Source organism: Corella eumyota, chromosome 4 (genome assembly GCF_963082875.1).
Source record: "Corella eumyota chromosome 4, kaCorEumy4.1, whole genome shotgun sequence".
Classification (NCBI taxonomy): domain Eukaryota; kingdom Metazoa; phylum Chordata; class Ascidiacea; order Phlebobranchia; family Corellidae; genus Corella; species Corella eumyota.
The window spans coordinates 12,831,083-12,854,748 of NC_137493.1; the positions used below are offsets into that span (position 1 = coordinate 12,831,083).

Consider the following 23,666-nt stretch of genomic DNA (forward strand, 5'->3'; position numbering starts at 1 on the left):
AATAACCGATAATGTTTTGAACAACAAATATTTTCGTTTACTAGCAATATTTTTGTCGAATTATATTACAGTAAGACCTTGTAAGTAGGTTTACAAATATGTAACGCAAGTGCTATTAAAATATTATTTTGACGTTAAACTAACATGTCGTATGCATTTAATTTAAGCCTACATTATTTTCACAACTGAAAATATTCACGTGGTGTTTTTCCTGCAACTAATATTAACATACCGACTCATAAGAGGAAATCGTAAAGTCATTTCATATATAGGGTTAGACTAAGACTGTAGGTGTTCGTATATTAATCATTTGTGTTCTATTATTTTGTTTTAATGGGTTTTTATAAGTGTAGTGAAAGCTATATGTATGCAACATGAAAAATATCGACGTGAGGCCATATAATAATTTTTGGATTTATTTGCTAATCGTAGTTATTTTATGTTTTTTAACTCCAATTGAAGGAGGTAGGATTTGTTTTCTTGTTGTTACTTTATTAAAATATGTAAACCAATTATTCTATTTCTGTTTATTATATTTTTATATGTGTGTAAATTTTTACAGTAAATATGCTCTAAAACGGCTAAACGCAACTCAAAACTTCGTTGAAGAAAGAAATGTTATTGTTTTCTATGTTTAAGTGGCAAAGTTAGCTTTTCTGTGTAAAGAATGAATATAAAAAAACATTAAAAACTACCTTTTGTTAGGGGAATTCCCACATTTTTTGTAGTCAATTTTTTTTTAATGATCGTAGTCAATTTGTTATTTTTGTACTAAAATACTAATTTGAAATCTGTTATTCAGTAGGATGTGAACAATTAAACACGAATACCTTAATAAATTAACATTATTTAAATATATTTAGCTTGCAGTGACAGTGTAATTGGAATTGGAGATACTATATACAGTTTATCAGACGATCGACTTAATGTGAAAAATGTTGAGAATTTTTGTAAGGAAAATGGTGGAAATTTAGCTTCAATCCCTGATCAACAAACGAATGATTTGATTATCAATCTTATTAACAACAAATATAGGAATGGTAAAAGACACTTTTTTACTATCTGACCATAAGGCCAGTTCTACAAATTCCCACACAGGACCACATAGCCATAAAGGACAATACATTTACCACACAGAACAAAAAAATAAAATGTTTAAATCAACAGTCAATGCGTCTTGTGTGGTTAATAGTCACTTTTCTGTGTTGTTTTATGTAGTCCTGTGTGGTAATTAGAAGGACCCCTATAAGGCAGTTTATTAAACAATTTTATATTTATATTATGGAGTTAGAAAGGTAATCCTTATTTTAATTAAGTTTTTATTGTTTCATATCAACAGCTTTATGTAGTTTTTGTATTTTAAATACATTTTTTTTTATTTCTAACAGGTTTGCAAAGAGTTTGGATATTTTACAAAAGAGTGCAGAATCAACCACATGAACAGGGTCGAGGTTACAGATATGCTTTATCACCTGAAGAAATAAATGGTTGGATGAGTGCTGGACATCTAGAGGACATTGCTTATGTCGATCTTTATAACAGGTTTTTTCCATAATAGACTTAAAAAAAACACAAATTTGCTGTTAGAAAAATTTGATGCAAAATAATTCTAATATTGGGTTGCCAGTCAGTTCGTAAATGGGTGATATGCCCAAACCGTCAATTTTTTTTTTGTTATTTTTTGTTAGCAAAAATGAAAGATACCCATGTTATTTTTTTACTCCTTTACTTCACAATGAACAGGTACGCTGCTTTATTATAAAGGAATATGATTCCATTATTACAAACATTTAAAAACATACTGAATTTACACTGGTGTTGATCCTGGGGGTGCAAGGAGTGCATGCCCTCCAACCCATTTATATGCATTTCCATTTATAATTTTAATAAGTGTCAAATATATGTGGCGCCTGTAGAATATTTGCAAAATGTTGCATTTCAGGCATAAAATTGATAGTTATATCTAAAAAATCGCTATCAAAAAAATCTTACAATAATAAATACTTGAAATGTCTCCAAGTTTTTTTTAAATAACACCAAAGTACAGCATATTCTGCATGCCATGTTGTAGATTGTCTAAAACTGGCATTATTGCGAAACAAATAACGGTTGCCTGGTGCATTATACTATGTAAAAATTGTACTTTTGTTACATACTGAAATTGTACTTTTGTTTAAATACTAATGTGGTCTGCTATCTTGCAAATGTCAAATTTGAGACTATTTAGAGTCAAGTTCAACCTAATATAAGCACTTTAAAACTTTTTATAGCAAAGATTTTACTGCATCGAAAAAGTTTGACTGGCAACCATAATATTATATATTAAGGCTTTTTGTTGATTTACTAACCTTTAGTTAAGTTACCTAAAATAATATATTTATATTTTAGCTCAAGACCAGGATTTACACAACCTCTTACATTTTGCCAGTTTAAATTTACAAGGTGGGGTATAACAATGGGGACCAGACCTAATAATTGTGTTGATGAACCAGAAAATGGTAATATAAATTATTAATTTTAAAATGTTTTTTTTTTTAATTTTATATAATAAATACACAGTACTTTAAAAATAAACAATATTAAATATAAATAAATATATATAAATAATATACTAAACAGTTATAATATGGGTATTAAATACATATACAATAAATGAAAATTGCCAGATCAAGATCAAACTGCTTTTGACTTTCAATTTTTTGGATCTTCCAATAATGTTACCTCATTACAACGATATCTTTTAAATAGAAAAACTCAACCATTTTCCACCAAGTTAACTAAAAATTCAACTCTGGGTATTGAAGGATTTGTATATTTAACAAACACAATATATGTACCAGGTATTAAAAACTGTTTTTATATTTTTGCTCAAAATATTTCTAAAATTTTATAAACTACAATATATTTTGGTTACTTTTAACTTTCTTATTCCTTATTTAAGCCAAGTATTTAAATCAGACAGTGGTTTTAAATTTCACTAACTTTAACTATTTTCTCTTTTTTTTTGCAATATTATTTGCCTAACCAAATTTAAAAATGGGTTTAAATTTTTTTTTAACAGATTGGTTTGTTTTGATACATATTTTTATAAAAGCGATTTACTTGAAAGTACTAGATTAATATTTCAAAAAAGTACAGCATTTATATTTTAAATTTTGTAGATATACCAGACACACGTGTAATAATTGGAGCAAAATATTCAAAAAACAACTGGGTTTGGCCTAATCAAACTCCAGTTAACTTCTTTACATTACCACAAACTCCTTCTAATTTGTGCACAGCATTCCATTATGAAAATGGTTCTTGGAATTTAATACCAATTAGCTGTACAGAAACATACAACTTTGTCTGTCAATATCAATGTAAACATTTGTTTTTAGTTATTTTTATGTGTATTAAAAATAGGTTACCGTCGTATATGCTGTCATTATTTTTCATTAAGTTTAAAGTGTGGTAAATTAGTTTTTGTTGTTTAGTGACCACACAAGCTTATCCTGTACAGTGTAATGGTACCTCTATTAATGTAACCTGGAACACAAATTTATTACCACTTCAATCAAACTACTCCAACTTAAACTTAATAACACAGGTAGTGTGGTTAAAATAATAATTACTTTATTAACTCATTTAAATTATTTAATTTAAGAATTTACTATATTTATTAGGTTGATATTTTATTATCTGAAACACAGGATCCAATATTATCAAATCACTACAGTTATAATCAATCTTCTACCATTATTAAAGGTTTGACACCAAGAACTAGTTACATAGCAAGGGTAAAATATTTTGTTTGTTTTTTATTATGATATAGTGACAAAGAGTAAACTTCTTCTAAATTTTTTTGGGTATTGAAAAATGTGTTTTTTTTACAAAAAATCATAATAATTGGATTTATTATATAGTTTAATATTCAAAACAAACATATGTTGTTTTAAGATTTTTTAAAATAGTTTATAATTTTCACTTTTAATTTTTTTTTACATTAGGTGACAGTATCACTGGGTAATTGTGGTAGGCAATCAGTAACATCAAATTCAAGTGTTACAACCAGTTTTGGAATTCCTGATGTCATAACTTCATCTTATGTTGATTCAACTCAACCTAGTTGTATTATTAGGTGGCCAATACCAACTAGTTATGTGGATGACATTATTTTATATGAGGTAAGATTTATTATCAAAGTAACAAACTGTTCTCATAAGGACTGGTAGTGTGATGTAGTGGTTAGAACTCTTGGCGTTAATACATGAGATCCTGGTTTTAATTCCAAATGCTGTTGTAGCTCCCTTAAGTAGGGTACTAGAAACTTTGGTAAAGCAAACACTTTATTCCCCTTATCAGCAGCTCACGATTTTCAGCTTACCATAATTAGGTAGTGAAATTGACCTTCCCCTGTCAAGGTTAAATATATAAAAATTTAATAATGATCTAATTCAAAATGTTTTTTCATTATTGATAATTTTAATCTAATACATGTTGATGGAAAAAAATATTGCAGTTGGGATCAAACTCTGGGCCTGTTTCTTTAGTTTCAGTGCACTGACTACTGAATCAAGATTCTGTTACAGATGTAACCTAAACGAGTTAACATTTGTTGTACTCTGGTAAATATTTTTTATTTTTGGTTTAGATTAAAGGACAAAGCAACACGAATACATCATTGATTACCATCGTTTCCAGCTCATTAACTAAAATGGAAAATGAATACTTTATGGAAATACCTTTAGATGTTCATAAATACAACAAAACTGTTTCACTTAGGGTAAATCTTATTTTTAATTGAAGCTAAAATATTTTTTTGCTTAATATATGATTTAATTTTTCAGATAAGAGCAAGTTCTTGTGAGGATTTCGGGGAATGGGGAAACGTAAATGGAACTTGTGTTTCACCAAATAAAGTAATAGAAACAGGTAGAAACATTTTAATGTAATAGACTGGTAGCTAAATATATGCAATTTCAAATTTAATATCTAAAAAATCAAAATCAGTGTAAGTATGATACTTTTTTGTCAAAAAAAAAATCACCTTTTTATGTTAAGGATGGACATAATAAAAAAGTATTAAATTTTAAATATTTAGGAAGTGGTGGTGGATCTGGTGGCCAAACTGGTACAAGCGGTGTGCCAATTGCAGCTATTATTGGTCCCTGTGTTGGTGTTATTGTAATAATAATTATCATCTTGGTCATTATTTTTATGAAAAAAAGAAGGTAAAAATTTTTATTATTGTTTAATAAATGGCATTGTTTTTGTTAATGATCTATATATTAAACAAATAATTTTTGAAATAAATTAAACTTATTCTTTTTTCTTTAGAAAAAGAGATACTAAAGTCCCACAAAAACCAATTGGTAAGTTGTTTCATATTTCTAATGTGAAAACTTTTTAGCCTAAATAAAAATTTGTTATCAGATGACAGTTTTAGATATTGTTATTAATACTTTCTCATAGTTTATTCGCTAATTTCCTGCAGAATGCTTTTGATATGTCCTTAAAAAATATAGTATATATAAATTTTATTGTATATACAACAGGAAGTGCTACTGTAAAAAAATTTGATGCCAATCCAACTAATGATGTATTACCAGCTACACCAACTACACAAGCAACTAGTGCCACTGTGAGTTATTAGTTTTCTTGCAAATATAAAAATTTGTTAAGATCAATCAATTTCTTAATAAACATACTATTTAACCTTAACGTAATTTATTTTTGGATAAATTATGTTAGGTTTTCATTTAAAGTTTATTTTTTATTGGTTAAGTAGTTCTTAAAATAATTTAACATGCTTAATATTAATACAGAATTCCAATTATGCTAATTTTGTTCCATCATCAAACAATGAATATGCTGTCTTAGATAAATCTAGTGCAGGTAAAATGAAATACTTTATATATTGTTTTTATAATTAATCATCATTGCATTACCAAAGTAAGAAGTTTGAATCACAAAATATCTGAAAGTTTTTTAACGGTCCAAGTTAGAAGTTGTTTGTCACGCTGTTAACTTAAAATAATGTTTTTGCAAATAATCAGCTATTTGTGATAGCATCTCTTATTTTATTTTAATATTTTGTTTTAGTGAAACCTGCTAAGAAGCAATCTCATTCTCCAACTTTCATTAAAGAAAAAGATCTTCGGTCAAAATATGTGGATATTATCACCAACAAAAAATTACAAACCTTGTTCCAGGTTAATATGTTAAAGTTTAAATAAGTTATGGTAAGTTAAAAAAAATGCTTTAGTTTGAATTTCTGTTAATCAATTTTATTTAAAATTTTTAAAAGAACATACCCTAACCTATTTTTGTTTGTTTTAGAAATTGGTTGATGAATGCAAGAAGTTTGATAATCCATGTACAAATGCACAACTTGAAAGTAGCAAGAAGAAAAATCGCTACAAAAATATTTATCCATGTAATTTTTTAATAATATTGGTTTATTAACATATTGGTTTTGAAATATTGGTTTATTAACGAGACACGATAAATTAATTAAAGAGTGGATAGCTACTGCATCTTATATACACCATTTAGATTTTGATTTCTTATTTGCATAATTTTAGTTGATCATGCCAGAGTTATATTAAAAGATAACAACGGTGAAGATTATATTAATGCTGCTTTTATGGATGTAAGTAATTTTTGTTAAACTTTACATATTTTGTATTAAAAGATTATTTTTTTATAAATTTTAGACCATTATAAAAACCTAATTACACTTTTTTTAGGGTTACAAACAAGAAAAGAAGTTTATAGCAGCACAAGGCCCAACTGACTTTACTGTCAACGATTTTTGGACAATGATTTATCAGCAAAAATCTAATGTTATAGTTATGCTTACTGGCCTGGTAGAAAATGCCAAGGTAACTAAAAGGCTGTGTTTGTATAAAATTAGTATGTCTACTGGAATTTAACCGGCAGCGTGCTGTAGTGGTAAGAACTCTTGCTACACCACACATGAGGTCGTGGGTTCAATCCCCACTGATGCTGTAGCGCCCTTGAGTAAGGCGCTATAAACGGTATGAACTCCTGCTGAGCCAGCACTTAATCAGCAGCATAATTACCGGGCAATTATGGTCTCTATAATATCCCAAACTGCCACAGGCAACTCGAGACTGGGTCGGAGTAACTTATGTTACTCTATGTTTAAGTCGCGCATTTCGACTTTCCCACATCGAGGATAAAGATATATACAAAAAAAAAAATGACATCTAAGTGTTTATGTATATTTAAACTAAAAATCTGTTTTTTTAGGAAAAATGTTCCCAGTATTGGCCTAACATCAACAAAAGCAAACATGTTGGTAAATTTCAAATTCAGAATGTTGAAGAATCATGTTCAGAGGGAATCTTTAGAAGAAAATTAATTCTTACTCTTTCTGATGTAAACAATATCTAAATATATACATTTTGGAATCATATGGCAAGTCACAAAACTACTAAGATTTTTTATTTTTTTTAACAAAGGTCAAGCATGAAATCATACAGTTTCAGTTGGTGGCCTGGCCTGACCATGGAGTGCCAGAAACTACATCAACTATTCTTCATTTACATGACATGGTAGAACAAGCGACTGTTGACACGTCACCCATCATTGTTCACTGCAGGTTATTATAAATAAACTTGTATTTAAAAGGTAACTGTTTGGGTCTTACTTTTGTCTAGTCAGCCTAACTTTAGATGTTACTGCTTTAATAATGTTCTAGCAACAATCAAGATTTTACAAGCTGCAATAATAACTGGCTTTAGAGCAAGTTGGAATTTGAAATGTAGTTATGCTAGTTGTAAATGCATTATTATTGTAACTTTTTGATATATTGTTTTGAATGAAGTGCTGGAGCAGGTAGATCAGGAACTTATATTGCGATGGACATTTTATTTCATCAACTCAAAGATCAACAGGGAGCTGACATTCATCAAACTATTTTAAATATGAGAAAGAATAGAACTCAGATGGTCCAAAATGCTGTAAATAATTTCTTGCAATTGTGTGCATATTGTTTTTGATAGCAACTAAAAGTTTTATTGTCATTGTTTTCTCATTATTTTTTGCATAGAATCAGTAATGTACTCTTAGGCATTTATTTTTAGAACCAATATGGATTAGTATTTAAACTTGTTATGGAAAACTACATGTTTCCAATCAGCGACCTTTCGGTACAGGACTTTTCCACCTTAAATAGCAAAGAAATGTAAGTTACATGATGCCTTGGTAGTTTATTAACAAAAAATAAAAGTATTAAAATGAATGCTGTTGGAACATAACTTTTTATTGTAGAAGCCAATTAGCTCAAACAGAATTTAAGAGACTGAGTACACTTGATGACTTACATACTTACTCAACAGCTGATAAGAACGGCAGACGAAATGTGGAACCTTTGTGCAGACCAAGTAATTTTTTCCGAAGTGTCTGGTTACCAATTTTTTTTATAATAAATGACTTAAAAGTTATGTTTTAACTTGATTTAGATGATGAAAATATTGTGATGGTATTGGAAGGTTTTGAGTCAAATGTGTATGTTAATGCATCTTATATGCAGGTTGGTCAATTGCAATGTTTTAAGGCTAAATGTTGGTTGTTTCATATTAAAGTGTTGGTAGCCATATTTTAAAGGTACTTAATTTTTGTTTTTTCATGTTGGTTAAAGAATGCAGAATGTGTAAGAAAGTATGTAGCTGCTCAAAATCCTCAAGATGACACGGCTGAGTTGTTTTGGAATATGGTTTCACAGAACGCTATCAACACAATTGTTCAACTGGAAGATGTGGTAATTATTGTTCATATTTTCAAGTGTAGTTTTTTTTAAAACTTCAAACATATTTGCATGTAGAACTGTGATTGGATATCAACAACGGGAGTAGGTGAAACCATTCAGCATGGCAATTTCTTGGTGGAAGTCGTTAAAGAGAATGTGATGGAGGGATGTATCAAAAAACTTCTTACTCTTTCAAACAACCAATTTGTAAGCAATAAAAAAGTTATCCAGAATTTTTTTAAGAAATGTTGAATTAGATTATTCTAAATGAAAAAGTATTTCAATTTTTTTTAAACTTTTACAAGCAATCCAAGTCAATAAATCACTTAACTTTGACCACTTGGAGTAATGATACTACCCCACCAAGTGTTGGAGTTTTGCTCGATGTTATTACAAATCAAATGCTTTTTACAAGTGACTCTAAAACTAGTTTGTCACTTGTACATTGCAGGTAAATATGAAATTTTTACATAAAATGCATTGCTGTAAAAAATTTATTTAACGTATTTTGGTTGGGTTTTATTATTCAAGAAATGGTTGTACAAGAACTGGTCTTTTTATTGCACTGATGAATATCTTGGAAAGATTAAAATCCCAGCGTAGGATTGATGTATTTCGAACAATCAAAGATCTTAGAGATATGAGACCCAACATGGTCAATCAATTTGTAAGTAAACTTTAGCCTTGCAATAAAATTACTACATGTTCGGGCTGTGCAATGAACTTTTTTTAATATTGCAGGAGCTTTATCATTTCTGTTACCAATTTGTTTCTCAATATCTTCAAACCTTTGAAACTTATGGCAACTACGAATAATATTCAAATATATACTTAGACTAAATATCTAAGTTTTAAAAACTTGTTAGTTGTAGCAGTGAAACTGGTCTACTATTTTTTGCGGTAAAATTTTCCTTTAAGACAAACCACCTATACACAATCTCTATTCAAAGTTTAGCTGAAACTTGACCTTTACACATTCTAATTTTACTTTTAACTGAAACTCAATCAATGCGCATTACCATGTTGAGTTTTATTGAAACTTAATCGGTAACAATGGGGGTTTAGAAAACAGCTATGTTTTTCATTTTAAAAAAATGGATAATATATAATACGTAAGTTAGTTGATTTCTCTAGTTGAATCTCCAAATGGTAACACATATCAGTCACTACGCCAAACAGCGTACCAAAACTTACGCATATCCCATTAAAACTAACGTTGACTAAGCCATACTGATTTTCAATGTAAGGTTCTTAATTGGTTGGCTATTTGATTTAAAGTTTTTTTAAATATTCTGTTAACTACGTTGGGTAAGGTATGTATTTGTTGTGCACGTGCAGGCGATTCTACATCGCATTTTAAAACGGTAAGTGATATTTTTTTGCTGATTGTGACGTAAATATCCATGTAAACAGAAAGTTTTTAACGTCAAATAGTAAATGATTTTTTATAGTTAATGTGTCGGGTATATGTTATAATTAAGCGGAAACAAAATGTTTTTTTAAATGTATATTGCGCAGATAGTAAAATTACACGTTATAGTATCACGATTACGGCATTTCATCGTTGCGTTAAAAAAAATCCCTCTTTTTTCAATCAGCTGTCACTCACTTTTGAAAATGAACAAATGTAAAAAATTGCCATTAAGAATCAGAGTACTCACTACCAAAAAAATTGCCTAAAAATAACTTATGAACATATGTTGTTAAATAAAATACTTGGTAAACAATTTTTTTATGCTTTCCTATTTCAAATGATTTTTAGTTTTTTCCAAAATGGTTATTTGGCAGTATTTGTTTTTGGAACGTTTGTATTGTTGTATGATATTTAATATATTTATATCTTAACCTAGTGTATATTTGTAGCTACCATTTTTTACGTTACCATAATTACATTAACATGGTTCGTATATCTTGAACTTTTAAAACAAAATACTAAGGTAATTTTTTTTCTGGGCTGGACTAGTGCAAAGTTCTGGGTGATTCTGTTGCTAAGTTTTTTTTAGGGGGAACTGCTAAAAGTTCTTAAGTTAATTTTGTATATGTTGTATGACCTCTAAAACTTTCAGTCAGCGTTTTAACATGACTATGCTAAATTAACATTAAAGAATAATTTTTTAATCATTGTGTTAATTTATTTATTCAACTCAACTACATTTCAATTAAAAAAAAACTTTATTTAACATTTATAAAAATGAAACCAAAAATCACATTAGATATAATTATATTGTCCCAACACTGTATTTCTCCAGTATGAATAAAACAAAAAAATATATATATATTTCTTTTCGTTCTATAAAAATTTCATTTTTATGCTGTAGATTACCAATAGTAAAACACAGGTTCAATAAAAACACTTTTTATTTTTGTGCATAATTAGTAAGACTTTAACAAATAATATGGTTACATTAATCAGAATAAAGATAACTTTTAAAGTAAATTTGTAATTTATTAAACTTAACACAAAAATATATCTTGATTTTAATTAAATATAAGAAAACCTCAATCACACATTAAGTAAAGAGAGTAATTTTTGCAGATATTATCAAGTACCCTAGTCTTATACAACAGAAATAACGAGAAATTACATTTTATAAGGGTTATTTTGCAATGGAGTTAATAAGAATTTACTAAGCATTTACTTCAGCAACAGGAATGAACTAGTTTGCGATTAGCATTTTAATAGTTATTTTACTACTTCAGTTATATAAAAACAGAAAATTAACAGAGATATGACACAAACTAATTTATTTTGTTAATCTTAAAAATCTTGTTTCAAAAAATGCCAGAAAAGTTTTAGGCACTTGATATGTTTATTCTTGGAGAAACAAATACAGTAATGTTAGTGGTTAGTATGTATATATATGTATTAGTCTATTTGTACAAGGTTAAAATTTCAACAACTAGATTAAATATTTGTATTTAGGGAGGGGTATCAGTCTACAAACTTGGCAGTACCAGCATTCGAAAATAATTTTTTTAGAAAAATTTCAATTTAAACAAATTTTTTTTATTGAAATTTAACATTACCAAGAACCCAATATTACATGCATGTTAGGTCAGTTGCTAAATTTAGTGGAATTAAAAAAAATTATTTATAGGGTAAATATCTATGGATTGATAGTTAGAGTTATATCCAGCCAACATGAATAATAAAATTAATAAGTTTAAAACCAAATACAGTAATATGAAGTGCAAACATTTAATTTCTTTTAAAAGCTACGAAAATAATGGCTATAGTCATATAATTAAACAAACAGAAAAATGTTTTTTCAGTAGAAAAATCAAAAAATTATATGATGACTATTTACATTTTTTTGTATGTTGTAAAGAAAGATAAATGCCAAACGAACACAATTTTTTTCAAATAAGGTCTATTACTTGATTATTTTTTACTTTAAGTTGCCATACTTGTACCAGGAGTACACTGCAATAATCGCACAATCGTCGGATCATTTTTAGCCCCTTCAATAAACTCTTCCAATGAGATCGAACCTAAAATATAAAAATATTGATTTGAAAATGACATTTTTGACAATTAAGTTTACCCGTGATTGATGTAATAAAAAAAATAAACATTTAATTTGCTCATACACCACCTGCCTTAATATTACTTAGCATTTGTAATGGTATAGAAAAATTGAAATCCGATATTCAAATTTTATGATTGCATTTTTGGCTTAGGTATTGGTAATATGTTACATAAAACCAACTTTGCAAATTCAAAATTGCTTATGATTATTTCGTAATCATAAAATTTAAATGTAAATTGAAATTATAAACATCAAGGCATGAACACACATAGCTAATGCTATCATAATGCCAATATTTATACCAGATTTCTTTCAGTTTGTAGTGAACCATTGTACATTGGTTAAATATTAACAACCCTACAACAATTGTTATATTTAACTTTATGCACTGCAAAAAAAAAAACAGTAAAAAGTTCATTGCCAGAAATTATTTATTTTAGTTTGTTACTGAACCTCAATAATTCTCAGAACAAAGTTTTTTTTAGTGTTTTGATATAGCCCAATCATGTTCATGGTCAGCACAATAACAACTTAGCTAGCCTACTAATTAAATAAATATAAGACATATCAAAACAAACAACACTTGGCTATCAGGAAGCAAAACAAGCTACACAAATAACTAAACCATGCTGTGCTTAAAATTTGAAATGATTTAACTAAGACACGCTGACCATTTATTACAATTAGTTTCTATAAATAGACATCATAAGACCTGAATTAACTCGAAAAACAATCATTTGCTGTTTTTGTTGTATATCCTGTTATGTGTCATGCTATATCAAATTGAATACTATAAAATTTTTATTGTATATACTATTTAGTTGACGTAAATGGTAATTTAAAAAAATTAACTTATTTAAAAAATAAACAAACAAGGCTGTTACAACAAATATGCACAACTCTAATTGATCTATAACAGCAAAAACATTTTAAAAAATATAAAAATGCATAAATCATATTATAAATATTGGGGGTTTTAAATTTGTATTACCATCTAAGTTTTTGTCCATTTGTCTAAATATTTTATCCGTTCTTTTTTCTGGTGTCGATTCGTCTTCTGGCATTTTCATAACAACCCCAACCATCTTGTAAATTGCCTAAACAACAAAATAATGTATAAAGCGGAATGTTCTTTTTCATTGACTTTCAGGAATTTTCTTTACAACTCAAGTGGAAAATAAAAAAAAAACTTAAAATAATCAGGTTTTTAAATAGCATAGACTATTTAAAGTCTGTAATTCTACTTTAGGGGAGTTAATATATTGATGGTTATTTTGGTATTATACCTTTGAAACCAACTAAAGCAAATACCATAATTAAAGGTGTTAATATATCAATGGTTATTTTTGTATTATACCTTTGAAACTAACTAAATACTAGATATTGATTCTTTGAAAGCACAATTGGGTTAGAATAGTGAAAAGGGTGGATAAGTGAAATTTACACAGTTAGCCAAGCAGTTAGTTTATACCCTACTTTTAACAATTCTTTTTTAAATAAAAATAATCTTTAGAAGATGAAAAAATAGTTTTTTTTATATTAACCACATTGAATTGTGTCATTAATGTTTTAATATTTTGAAATAATTTAAAAAAAAAAACACAACAGTATTAAGTAATTAAAGCAAAAAAAAATATTTTGCTAATTAAATCACCTTCACAATTTCAAGCATTTCTTCCCTTGAAATCATTCCGTTTCCATCACAATCGTACATGGAAAATGCCCACTTTAGTTTGTCGTCTAAGTTACCCCTTGATGTAACGCTCAGAGCACAAATAAATTCACGAAAGTCAATACTTTCTAAAAAAAACACAATTTTTTATTATTGAATCCTTTTGTTTTTACATTGTTTAGAAATCTTTGTTTTTAATTGTTATTTGTCTTATTGTTTGCCCGGCTAGGATATTTATTAACAAAAATCAGAAGTATGTGATTTTCAAGTCTTACAATGTAATGTTAACAAGGGAATAAAACTAGACAAATTAAATCCCTAGTCCCATGAGAAAGGAAGACAGGGCAGCTTTATAGACCTTGATTTTAAAGTACGACTTCTATAAATATTAATGACTGCGCAATGCGAATTAATAATTTCTCAAGCATGCTAATTATTTTCATTATTAATGAGCTCCAAATTTAATTGTTTTAGTTATTTTTTTAACGTTGAGTTTTTATCCAAAGTTCTTATCATATATTTGACAAATACAAGGTTCATAGGACTAATTTCATTAACACATAGGCCTTGACATTTTGTAATCTCCTGGGTAATATTGATGCTTACATTTAAAGATAAGCATAATCCACTTTGAACAAGAATATAAGTGTATTAAACTTTGATAAAATTTAACTTTTGTCAAAATTAAACAATTAAAAAATAAGGCAACATACTATTGGAAATAATAGAAAACACAAAAGTATTTAAAAACAATATTAACATCTATTTACTGTCATTGTTGACATCAAAAGTTCGAAAAACATGAGCAGCAAATTTGGAGGCATCTCCTTGCGGGAAAAAATTGGCATAGATTTTTTGAAATTCTTCTATAGACAAGTTTCCAGTCGGGCAATCCTACAACAATAATTGCACTGATTTAAAAAAATTACAATACCTAAAATTAAAACTATGACTTTGAACTGTAAAAATATATACAACCAAAAAATATAAGTTTAAAAAAAAAATGTTGAATAGCATTATGCAAAAATGTACATATATGTGCTTTGTATATGCTGCATTCTTTATAATGTTACCATTTAAAATTACCTTAATAAACCCTTTGTACCATTCTTGTAGCTCATGTTCATTAAACTCAGTATGACTTCTTAAATCTTTGATGTCCTCTGGCTTCAGTTTACTTCTTTGATTTCCCATTTTTAGATTTTACAATTTGATTTGTTCAGCTTAAAAATTATTTTAATATCAGGTTATCCTAAATAAATTTAGTAAACAACAGGAATTTAAGTTTATTTTGTCAGTTGTTTTGTTCTATGTTACGCTTTTTTTTTAAATTGCAACTCTTTGGCTAAAGTTAGCTTTTAGGATAAACAATTTCGTAACAATTTTAGAATTTAATATGCAAAAATTAACTACAATAAAATGAAACTATCTGACATTTGCTGGCTGCGCATAGTTTTCGGGAAACGTACACAAAACATATCAAAACAGAAATCCGTGACGTCACGATGTTGACGTCAATACGCCACAGTGTGGTTAAATAAATTACAAGATGTATATTGCGTGTTTATTGAAACATACAATTACAATTATTAATGTTTGGTAAATGTCCAAATTAATAGATTTTTTATTTTTTAAATATATTTAAGCAAATTAACTGCTATTTCATAAATGTCTATGTGTAGAAAATGTATTTTGATTAAGAGATCACGTGATATTTTGAACTTGTACCATGTGGACGACCACGGTCATCTGAGTTCTTTCACATCTAAAACTTTGAAACTTCGTGAAACTGGTTGTTTTTTGGGTTGTGCAGGTATTTAATATTTTTGTTTATTTAAATATTTGTAAATTTTTTGTTTTTGTGGTAGTGCATCAGTTTTAATTGAATTGTTAATCAGTAAATTCAGGATTTGTTGAAAATATGCGTTAAAAAAATATATTTCAAAACAGCCCAATCAAAATATTTTAAAAGCTCTTTGACATATTTTTCGGCTTAATTAATTTGCTATATTTTTAAAATCTGGCTATTTATTTATGATTTTCTAATAGGAACACATTAAATTTTAGAAACGGTCAAAGTTGCAACCAAATGTTAAAGGGTGCACTGAATAAAACATAAATATGGGGTTAGCTGAGCTTCAGGATTTTATGGAAAAGTTTTGCCCTGAATGTTGTGTTCAACTTACTTTAGGTCAAGCGCCTGAAACGAGAAAACAAAAAACATTGGAAAAAGAACAATCATCTCGACTTTATCTAGTTTGTAAAAAATATTATTTAAAAGAAAATTTTTTTTTTACCTTTAAAGGAATTCTGTATAATATTCTAATTTTCTAGGTTATAGATGCGGAGAATTGCTTACACAGACTTTATGGTGGTACATATAATGATTGGATTAGTGGAGGACAATGGAATCAAATGGTCAATTTTATCAATTGTTTTTGTGCAGCCGCAGAACAAGCTAACATAGGTTTAAAAATATTTGTATTATGATTAAAATTTTTTTTATGGTTCTTTGTCTGTTCATAACTGTCAAAATTTTAAAGTTAAAAATTTCTTCTCGCTACAAAAACTTATAACTTCAGGATGCTATAAAAATTTTTGGATAAAATTAAAATCCTTATTTACAGACTTTTGTATATATATAATATATACATAAACCCTTATTTTAATATATGGTTAAAAGTTTGAATCTTGTCTTTACATCTCATGGTTTTTTAATTTACTTATTACTTTTGCGGTTCTTCTGCTTTTTACAGTTGTTTTTGTCGAATCTCTCATTACCTTTAAGAGGTAAAATTTCTAAAAAGTATGCATGATTCAAAAACTTAATGCTTAGTTAAAAATTACTATTTTTAAATTAAACAGAAATGGTAGTGTTCTTTAATGGATGTTTTAAAAAAGAGAGGTTAAAATATTGGGCAAAATCACAATCTGCTGTGCAAGAAAATATTAAAAAAATTGTAAATCTAACATCAAGAAAGGTAAAATAAAATTTACATTTTAATTAAATCAAAAAATGTAATATTACTGCGGCTATCTGCAAACTAAAATTTAATAAACTTTTCTTATGCTCACTGTTTCTTTAAAATATAAAATCTATGTTTCTTTAAAATAGAATTTTTTTTTCTTTTTTTTAATTGTTTTACTATTTATTTTTAAAGGGTACACCTCCACCAAAAGCCTGGTATGTTAACCCAGTATTTGTTGAACATTGCGCACGATTAAGTTTTCAAGAGTGTGGAGTGAAAGTCTTACAAAGTAAAAACGATCATTATAGAGAAGTATATATATTTACAATCGACAAACTACTAATTTAAATCATATAATTTTAAGATTTAACTAAAGCCCAAAAAAAGTTATACCTAATTTATACTATTAAATACACACATTAATTTAGACTAAAGTTTTTCTATATCGGTTTGTTTTGACGGTTTGTTTTTGAAACTAAATGTATATCTAATAGCTCACTAAGTTATGTTTATTAATATATTTATTAGAGTTTTTGGCTAATAACTACCTATATTAAATTCTTAGCCTGCCCTGTTAGCTACATTTCTTTATAATGTGTATTACTTTTTTTAATTATAAAGTTGGTCTCTTAATTTTTTGTTCATTTATCCTGTAATTAAGCTTAATGGGTTATTGATTATTGCAAATTGCTACATTGACTTCTTACAAATACCAATTTACAAAACTACATCTAAACTTTAGCTGATTAAAAACACTTAGGCAATTTTTACAAATAAATTTCTTGTGTTACATATTTGCTTACATAATTAAAATTTATTTTAACAAATATGTTTATGGCATTAAGACTTTATAAATAACATAATCCTATCTTTAATGCTTACATAATAGATTGATAAATAATTGTGCACTTTAAAATAAATTTAAGCTGTGTATAATTTAAATTTAATACAGGATTAAATATATTTTTTTGTTTTAGATAATGGCATTTTGCAGGGGCAATGCATTTCATGGTATAGTAGGTCAATCAGCTGACCTCATCGCTTTCGACCCTCCTCGTTATTTCTCTTCTCACAAATTAAAACTTGCTAGAGCTTCTCCTTTAATTACATCGGTTGAATACAAATTAGATATATTTGCTAAGAAATTAAACTTGTCACAGCAGGATTTTCCGTTGTTGGCTACATTGTTAGGAAATCATATTTTACCTGAAGAAGATGTAGCAGCTTTTCAATGGAGTTTGGTTAAATCCGTTCAAATAGACGAGAACACACCTAAAAATGTAAATATATATTTTTTGTTAAATTTATTTTCAATTATTATCAGTACCATTTTAAAGTTTGAAAAGAATTTTATGGTTAAATTTTGTTAAAATTAGTTTTATAATTATTTTAATGATTTTTTGGCTAAAATTTTTAACTTTTAATGATTTTTTGGCTAAAATTAATTTGGCAAGCAGTTTCTTTTAAAATTGTTTTTGGAAAATTACCATATGTTTATTAAAATAACTAGTTTAAAATTAATTTTTCAGGTATCCAAAAATGTAACTTTATTGCCAGACATATCTGATGTTGTTTCAGCTATAGTGACATTTATACAAAACCTTGAAAATCCAGAAAATGTGGATTTAATTGCCAAGGTAAAATTAACAAAAATTTTATATTAGAAAACCTGGTGATTAGGTTTTAATATGACAGGTGGCTTAGTTCAGTGGCTGAAAAATGCCAATTTTTGGATTGGATCATAGGTCTGGGGTTTAATTCCCACTGAGTGTTAAGTTTTGTTTATTTTTTCAATACTAAAATAATAACAATTTTTAGAAAACTAAATGTTATTAAATTATTTTATTTTGTTGATTTTGTAGGAAGTTTTTAAGTTTTCTTTACACAACTTTGAAGAAAAGGCGAAAAAATTTAAAGAAAATGTGAATTATTACAGTTCAGCTTCTAGAAATGGTGGACGTTATTATAAAACAGACCTGGTAGTTCCAAGTTCAATCACCACTAATGGTAAATATAAAAAAATTAAATTTATTAAGTAGCAATAACAGATCGATTAAAATTTGTGAAAACTAAAAATTTCGCCATGAAAAATTATTTTGGATAATATTTATTTTTGAAGGTGTTTAAAAATTGTTTATTTTAGTTTTGATTTTAAGTAATTTTTAGGATGTCTGCATTGTAGTATTTACAGAAGTGTTATACCTTTTACCGGTTTGTTAGATAGGCTATCTATTTGTTGACCTGTAATTCTATAATTGGTTTAAAGTTATGTTATTGAAACATTTCAAATTAATTTGACCTGAAACTTTTTTTATAATTATAGAAAATGAAACCAACGCTAAAATTGAAGAAACAGAATGTGATAGTGATTCAATATTCAGATCAAAGATTGATGACAATAAAATGTCATCTGTAATGAGCTCAAACACAATAATTCCATTTATAACTGACAATTTTGAACCAAAATCTTTAAAAATTGATGAAAAAATTGAAACTGAAACCCAAAAATCTCCACCTAGCTCATTAGAAACTGAACAAATGATATCCCAAGTTGTTGAATCCACAACTAACCTTGACATAACAGAAGAATGCTCATTTAAAGATGATATTAATAATAAATTCAACACCTCTGTTTTACATGAACAGGTAATTTTTATTTGAGTTGGTTTTAAAAAAGATATTTCTTGAACTTTTTTGGTAAATTTTTCTATTAATTGTAATTAGATAATTTTATTTTTTAAAAAAAACTTTTTTAAGGGTTTGAAGCCTAAACTATATGTTTATTTTTTATGTTATCATATTATTTCTACTAATCGTAAGCCCGCTCCACTGACGGGATTTTAATTGTTATAATATGGTCACAATTCTCAACTAATATTTGCCCACGATACATCAAAAACGTTTTTTGTATAGACCTATAAATTAAACATAAGTATATATAGTCACTAAGCTCCGTAATATATAGATTAAATAACATTTTTTGCATATTTTTTAGATGTTTACATAAAATTTTAATTATTTTTCCTAGATGAGAACGGAAGAAAATAGTCCATTTAAAATCAACCCAATCACAAAACCTGTAAAATCAAAAAAATGTCTTCTATCTCCACCCCTACCTCCTGTACCACCAAATATATTAAGGATTGCTACCTCGCAACATATAAGTGCTTCTATTCATCCCTACATTTATCAGGCTTTAGTTTTTGTGAGTAATTTTGATATTTAGTTGTAAATTTGTTTAATCTGTTATTGAATATATTACTTATTCACCACCTATTTTTAACTACTACCATGCTGTTAATAACCTAATAATACTGACTGTTTCACGTAGTATATGTGTAACCGGCAACGTGGTGTAGTGGTAAGAACACTTGCTACACCAACATGAGATCGTAGGTTCAATCCCACTGCTCTCATGCTGTAGCCTCCTTGAGTAAGATGCTATAAACGGTATGAACTCCTGATAAACCAGCACTTAATCAGCAGCATAATAACAGGGCAATTACATTCTCTATAATATCCCAAACTGCGACAGGCAACCCGAGACTGGGTTGGAGTACCTGATGTTACTCTATGTTTAAGTCGCGCATTCGACCTTCCCACATCAAGGATTAAGATATATAAAAAGAAAAAGTGTTTGGCGTGGGTTAAAAATTGTTTTAGTGATAAATTTTTATACTAAAAAGTCAATACAAATCTTTTTTAATTTTATGAATAAAACACTCTGTCAAAAATTCTTAATATTTTAAATATTTTTGTATAGGGCGAAATAAAGTTGAGTTTGTCGATAGAAGATTTAACTCGGAATGTTCCTCCAATTAAAAAGTTATTTCGACCTATTAGGCAACATGTTTATTCCATTTTATTCTCAATGACTGCTCACACAGTAAGTAAATATTTTCAAAATTACTTTTTATTCAGATTTTTTTTTGTATCAATAAAAGTAACAGAGAGATTAAATTTAACATTAAATATACTGGATAAAATAGATCAATTGTAACAATCCATTTTTACTGTTTGATTTAATAGATTCAGTGTTATTTTATAGGTATATACTTGCAAAAAAGGATATTAAAAATTTATACATATCATTTACATACCTTTAATAACATTAAAAAACATTGTCGATATGTGTTTGGGCAATAAAAATAATTTCATCTTTAGAGGCAATTTTTGTGTTACCATTATTTTTTTTGCTAATTTGTGGTATATTTAAGTGGTATTAACTTAAAATGTAGGGTCGGCCAATTGTAATAAAGGAATGGTCATTAGGCAAAGAAAATGAAGCAATTTATGAATCAGTAACTGCTGTGCCTTTTACTACTTGGCAGGTATCAGGAATTTATTTTTTTTTTAATTTGTGTAGTTGACAAATCTTAAGGTCTACTTTATATTAAATAAAAAACGATTTTTTTTCCAATACTTATGCAGTTTTTTATACTGGACCAATGCAAAAAATTAAAATAAGTTTGTTATGCAAAATGTTATTTCCCTTTTCTTTGTGAATATTTTTTTTTTTTTTTTTTTTTAACACTAGGTACCCTCTATTGATACACTGTGGTTGGGGAGAGAGCCAGTTGACAAAAATAGAAGAATGCGAACCTTTCTCTCTTGTTTAAACTCGGACTCTCCTATATTACTTGACCATAGTTATGTCACCCAAAACTCACTAGTGCTTTGCTGTATATTAAGGTTAAGTAGTTATCTCTTTACATATTAGTGAGCAAGGTCATTAAACTTTAAAAAAAAGACAAATTTTTATTTACATTTTTTAGATATTTAGTCCAATTCCCTGTTTTAATTCTATCCCAGCATGAAGTCGACGCTTTTCTTTCCACAGCTGTTTCCACAACTTTGCTGTCATCCCAAGGTACGAAAACTCCTATTCTCACCACTAGGGGTCTCCATTTAGCCTCGATGTTAATGCGAGGACTAGAAATGGCAATGCTAGCGAACGACGCTTGCGGTCAGCCTGTTCCATCACGTTTGTTCTCTCCGCGTTTGTTTTTTGATGGAAAAGTTTTTCAGTCTAAGTTGAACATCAGTAATCAGGATTCAACAAACTTGGTGCAAATGTGTGAAGGAAAGGTAAAATATTCAAGTTTGTTAACCATTTTTAACATTTTTTTCAACTATTGTATTTATTTGCAGTTTATTAAAAACACAAAAAAATTAAGTTCGTTGTAAATTTTTAAAACTTAAGGACTAAGGTTTTGGGTTTAATATCAGCTGAATGCATGTATTACCTTAAAAAGAATGTTTTAGATACTTTTATGGTTTTGACTTATAGCTAAATACCAATAAGTTGTCACAATTTTTTTTTGTTAGTAAACTATTAAATCTACAACTATGTTAATAGTGTTAAAACTATTAATTTTTTTGTGTGTTAAACAAAATTTTTTTTTGTTTCATTGGAATGTTCATAACCTTTGTTTTAACATTGTATTTAAATCTCTTCTACAGATGGGTCATGTTGGAAGAGTTGAAAGAATGAGACAAGCCATTATGGAAGGCAAGAAACTTGACATTTCCTCTGAGATTGTACACCGCAGTGCTTTACATTCTATGTAGGAGAAATTAATATTTTTTTTTCTTTATTTTTTAGTTTTTTCAACATTGATACCTTAAAAACTACTTAATCAATTAAAAAAATAATGGTGGCAAAAATATATATGTTTATTAAAAACAAACCCTGTTGGAGCGGTTTCCCTTAAATTACTTTTAAAAACATATTTTTGTTAGAAAGGTATGTAAAATATTTATTTTTTTGTCATTTTTAATTGCCATAACTGGGACGAACTAATGGCTTAGTATAGTGGTTAGAACTCTTTTTTTTGCCTTTTACTACATAAGGCCCTGATTTTGGTTTCCACTGCTTTCAAATTGTTACACTTTTATATTGGGTACTTCTGGTACTTAATACTGCCTTAAAAACTATTTAACGTTAAAAAATATATATTTTTATTTTTTTTTAAGAATACCTCGATTTCCAACCAATTGTGTGGCACAGTTGGCAGTGGCAGGTATTCCTACAAGTAGTTGGGGTCATCTGCCACAACGAACTCCAAACTTTAATCCATTTTATTACATGGAAGAAGAAAAGTATTAAACTTTAGATTTTTTTTAATATTTGAACCAGTATAAAATAGTTTGTTATTATTTTTTTGCAGAAGAGGGATTAATATGAAGAAAATGCAAAGGGTGAGTATATTCAGGGTAGGCCTTTTTTTAAATTTATCATTTTTATTTAGATTTTAATCTAAGGTATAGTTATCCTGACATGAACAATAGTATATAAATCTCTTTAGCAAAAAACTTTTGATATTGCAAAAGTAGCATTTGATATTGCAAGGATTTCTGCATTTAACTTAGCACAATTTGAGGCTGGTATTGTCAAAACATGACAATCGTGTTTCCCAGCTAAAAACTTACGCTAAAAAATTTGTACCTGCCAAATACTCTTTATTAAAGAAACACAACCACTTGTTTTGTAAAGTAACAAGATATAGTAGGTTTTATTTTAACAGGGTTTAGGTCGTGGTACTGTATATGGAGGTTCAGGTGATAGCATTCCTTTTTACGAAGATGATATTTACTAAACACTTGCAATTCTTTTTTTACTAAGTAGTGTTACATTCTTTCAAGTTCTTTGTCTGTTTATTTATTACATTCGTTCGTTTTGGGACAACTTTTTTTTCCTGCTGATTTCGTAATTCGTGTTGCCGACTGTGATGTCC

The 23,666-nt window shown here is 27.9% G+C and overlaps 3 protein-coding genes across 5 annotated transcripts; 2 read left to right on the forward strand and 1 right to left on the reverse strand.

Annotated features, from left to right (window-relative positions):
• Positions 1-56: 56 nt before the first annotated feature.
• LOC145751237 (uncharacterized) lies at positions 57-11,093 on the forward strand. The gene is made up of 30 exons (XM_082567341.1): positions 57-465; positions 864-1,040; positions 1,389-1,542; positions 2,389-2,498; positions 2,667-2,840; positions 3,162-3,362; positions 3,477-3,589; positions 3,666-3,779; positions 3,990-4,166; positions 4,634-4,765; positions 4,830-4,914; positions 5,084-5,213; positions 5,320-5,354; positions 5,538-5,623; positions 5,808-5,877; positions 6,085-6,194; positions 6,322-6,418; positions 6,567-6,634; positions 6,732-6,866; positions 7,258-7,386; positions 7,470-7,609; positions 7,835-7,970; positions 8,094-8,194; positions 8,281-8,393; positions 8,472-8,542; positions 8,651-8,770; positions 8,834-8,965; positions 9,064-9,209; positions 9,290-9,425; positions 9,500-11,093. Exons 1-30 carry the CDS (start codon positions 375-377, stop codon positions 9,572-9,574), a joined length of 3,558 nt encoding a protein of 1,185 aa, XP_082423467.1. The 5' UTR covers positions 57-374; the 3' UTR covers positions 9,575-11,093.
• Positions 11,094-11,098: 5 nt separating this feature from the next.
• LOC145751239 (neurocalcin homolog) lies at positions 11,099-15,208 on the reverse strand. Its single transcript, XM_082567344.1, has 5 exons — positions 15,047-15,208; positions 14,731-14,854; positions 13,943-14,088; positions 13,280-13,385; positions 11,099-12,250 (listed from the first exon to the last, which is right to left on the reverse strand). Exons 1-5 carry the CDS (start codon positions 15,152-15,154, stop codon positions 12,153-12,155), a joined length of 582 nt encoding a protein of 193 aa, XP_082423470.1. The 5' UTR covers positions 15,155-15,208; the 3' UTR covers positions 11,099-12,152.
• Positions 15,209-15,659: 451 nt separating this feature from the next.
• Positions 15,660-23,664, forward strand: LOC145749749 (constitutive coactivator of PPAR-gamma-like protein 1 homolog). 3 transcript variants are annotated; one of them, XM_082565602.1, is made up of 18 exons: positions 15,660-15,773; positions 16,028-16,216; positions 16,295-16,427; positions 16,826-16,941; positions 17,122-17,241; positions 17,907-18,209; positions 18,459-18,566; positions 18,792-18,936; positions 19,253-19,575; positions 19,958-20,134; positions 20,693-20,815; positions 21,168-21,260; positions 21,467-21,621; positions 21,705-22,017; positions 22,393-22,496; positions 22,906-23,031; positions 23,100-23,145; positions 23,457-23,664. In XM_082565602.1, the coding sequence occupies exons 2-18, from the start codon at positions 16,082-16,084 to the stop codon at positions 23,526-23,528; spliced, it is 2,592 nt and encodes an 863-aa protein (XP_082421728.1). In that variant the 5' UTR covers positions 15,660-15,773; positions 16,028-16,081; the 3' UTR covers positions 23,529-23,664. The 3 variants fall into 3 exon arrangements, with proteins under 3 accessions (XP_082421728.1, XP_082421729.1, XP_082421730.1); XM_082565603.1 differs by having other exon boundaries at positions 23,100-23,130; XM_082565604.1 differs by lacking the exon at positions 15,660-15,773 and having other exon boundaries at positions 16,101-16,220.
• Positions 23,665-23,666: the final 2 nt, after the last annotated feature.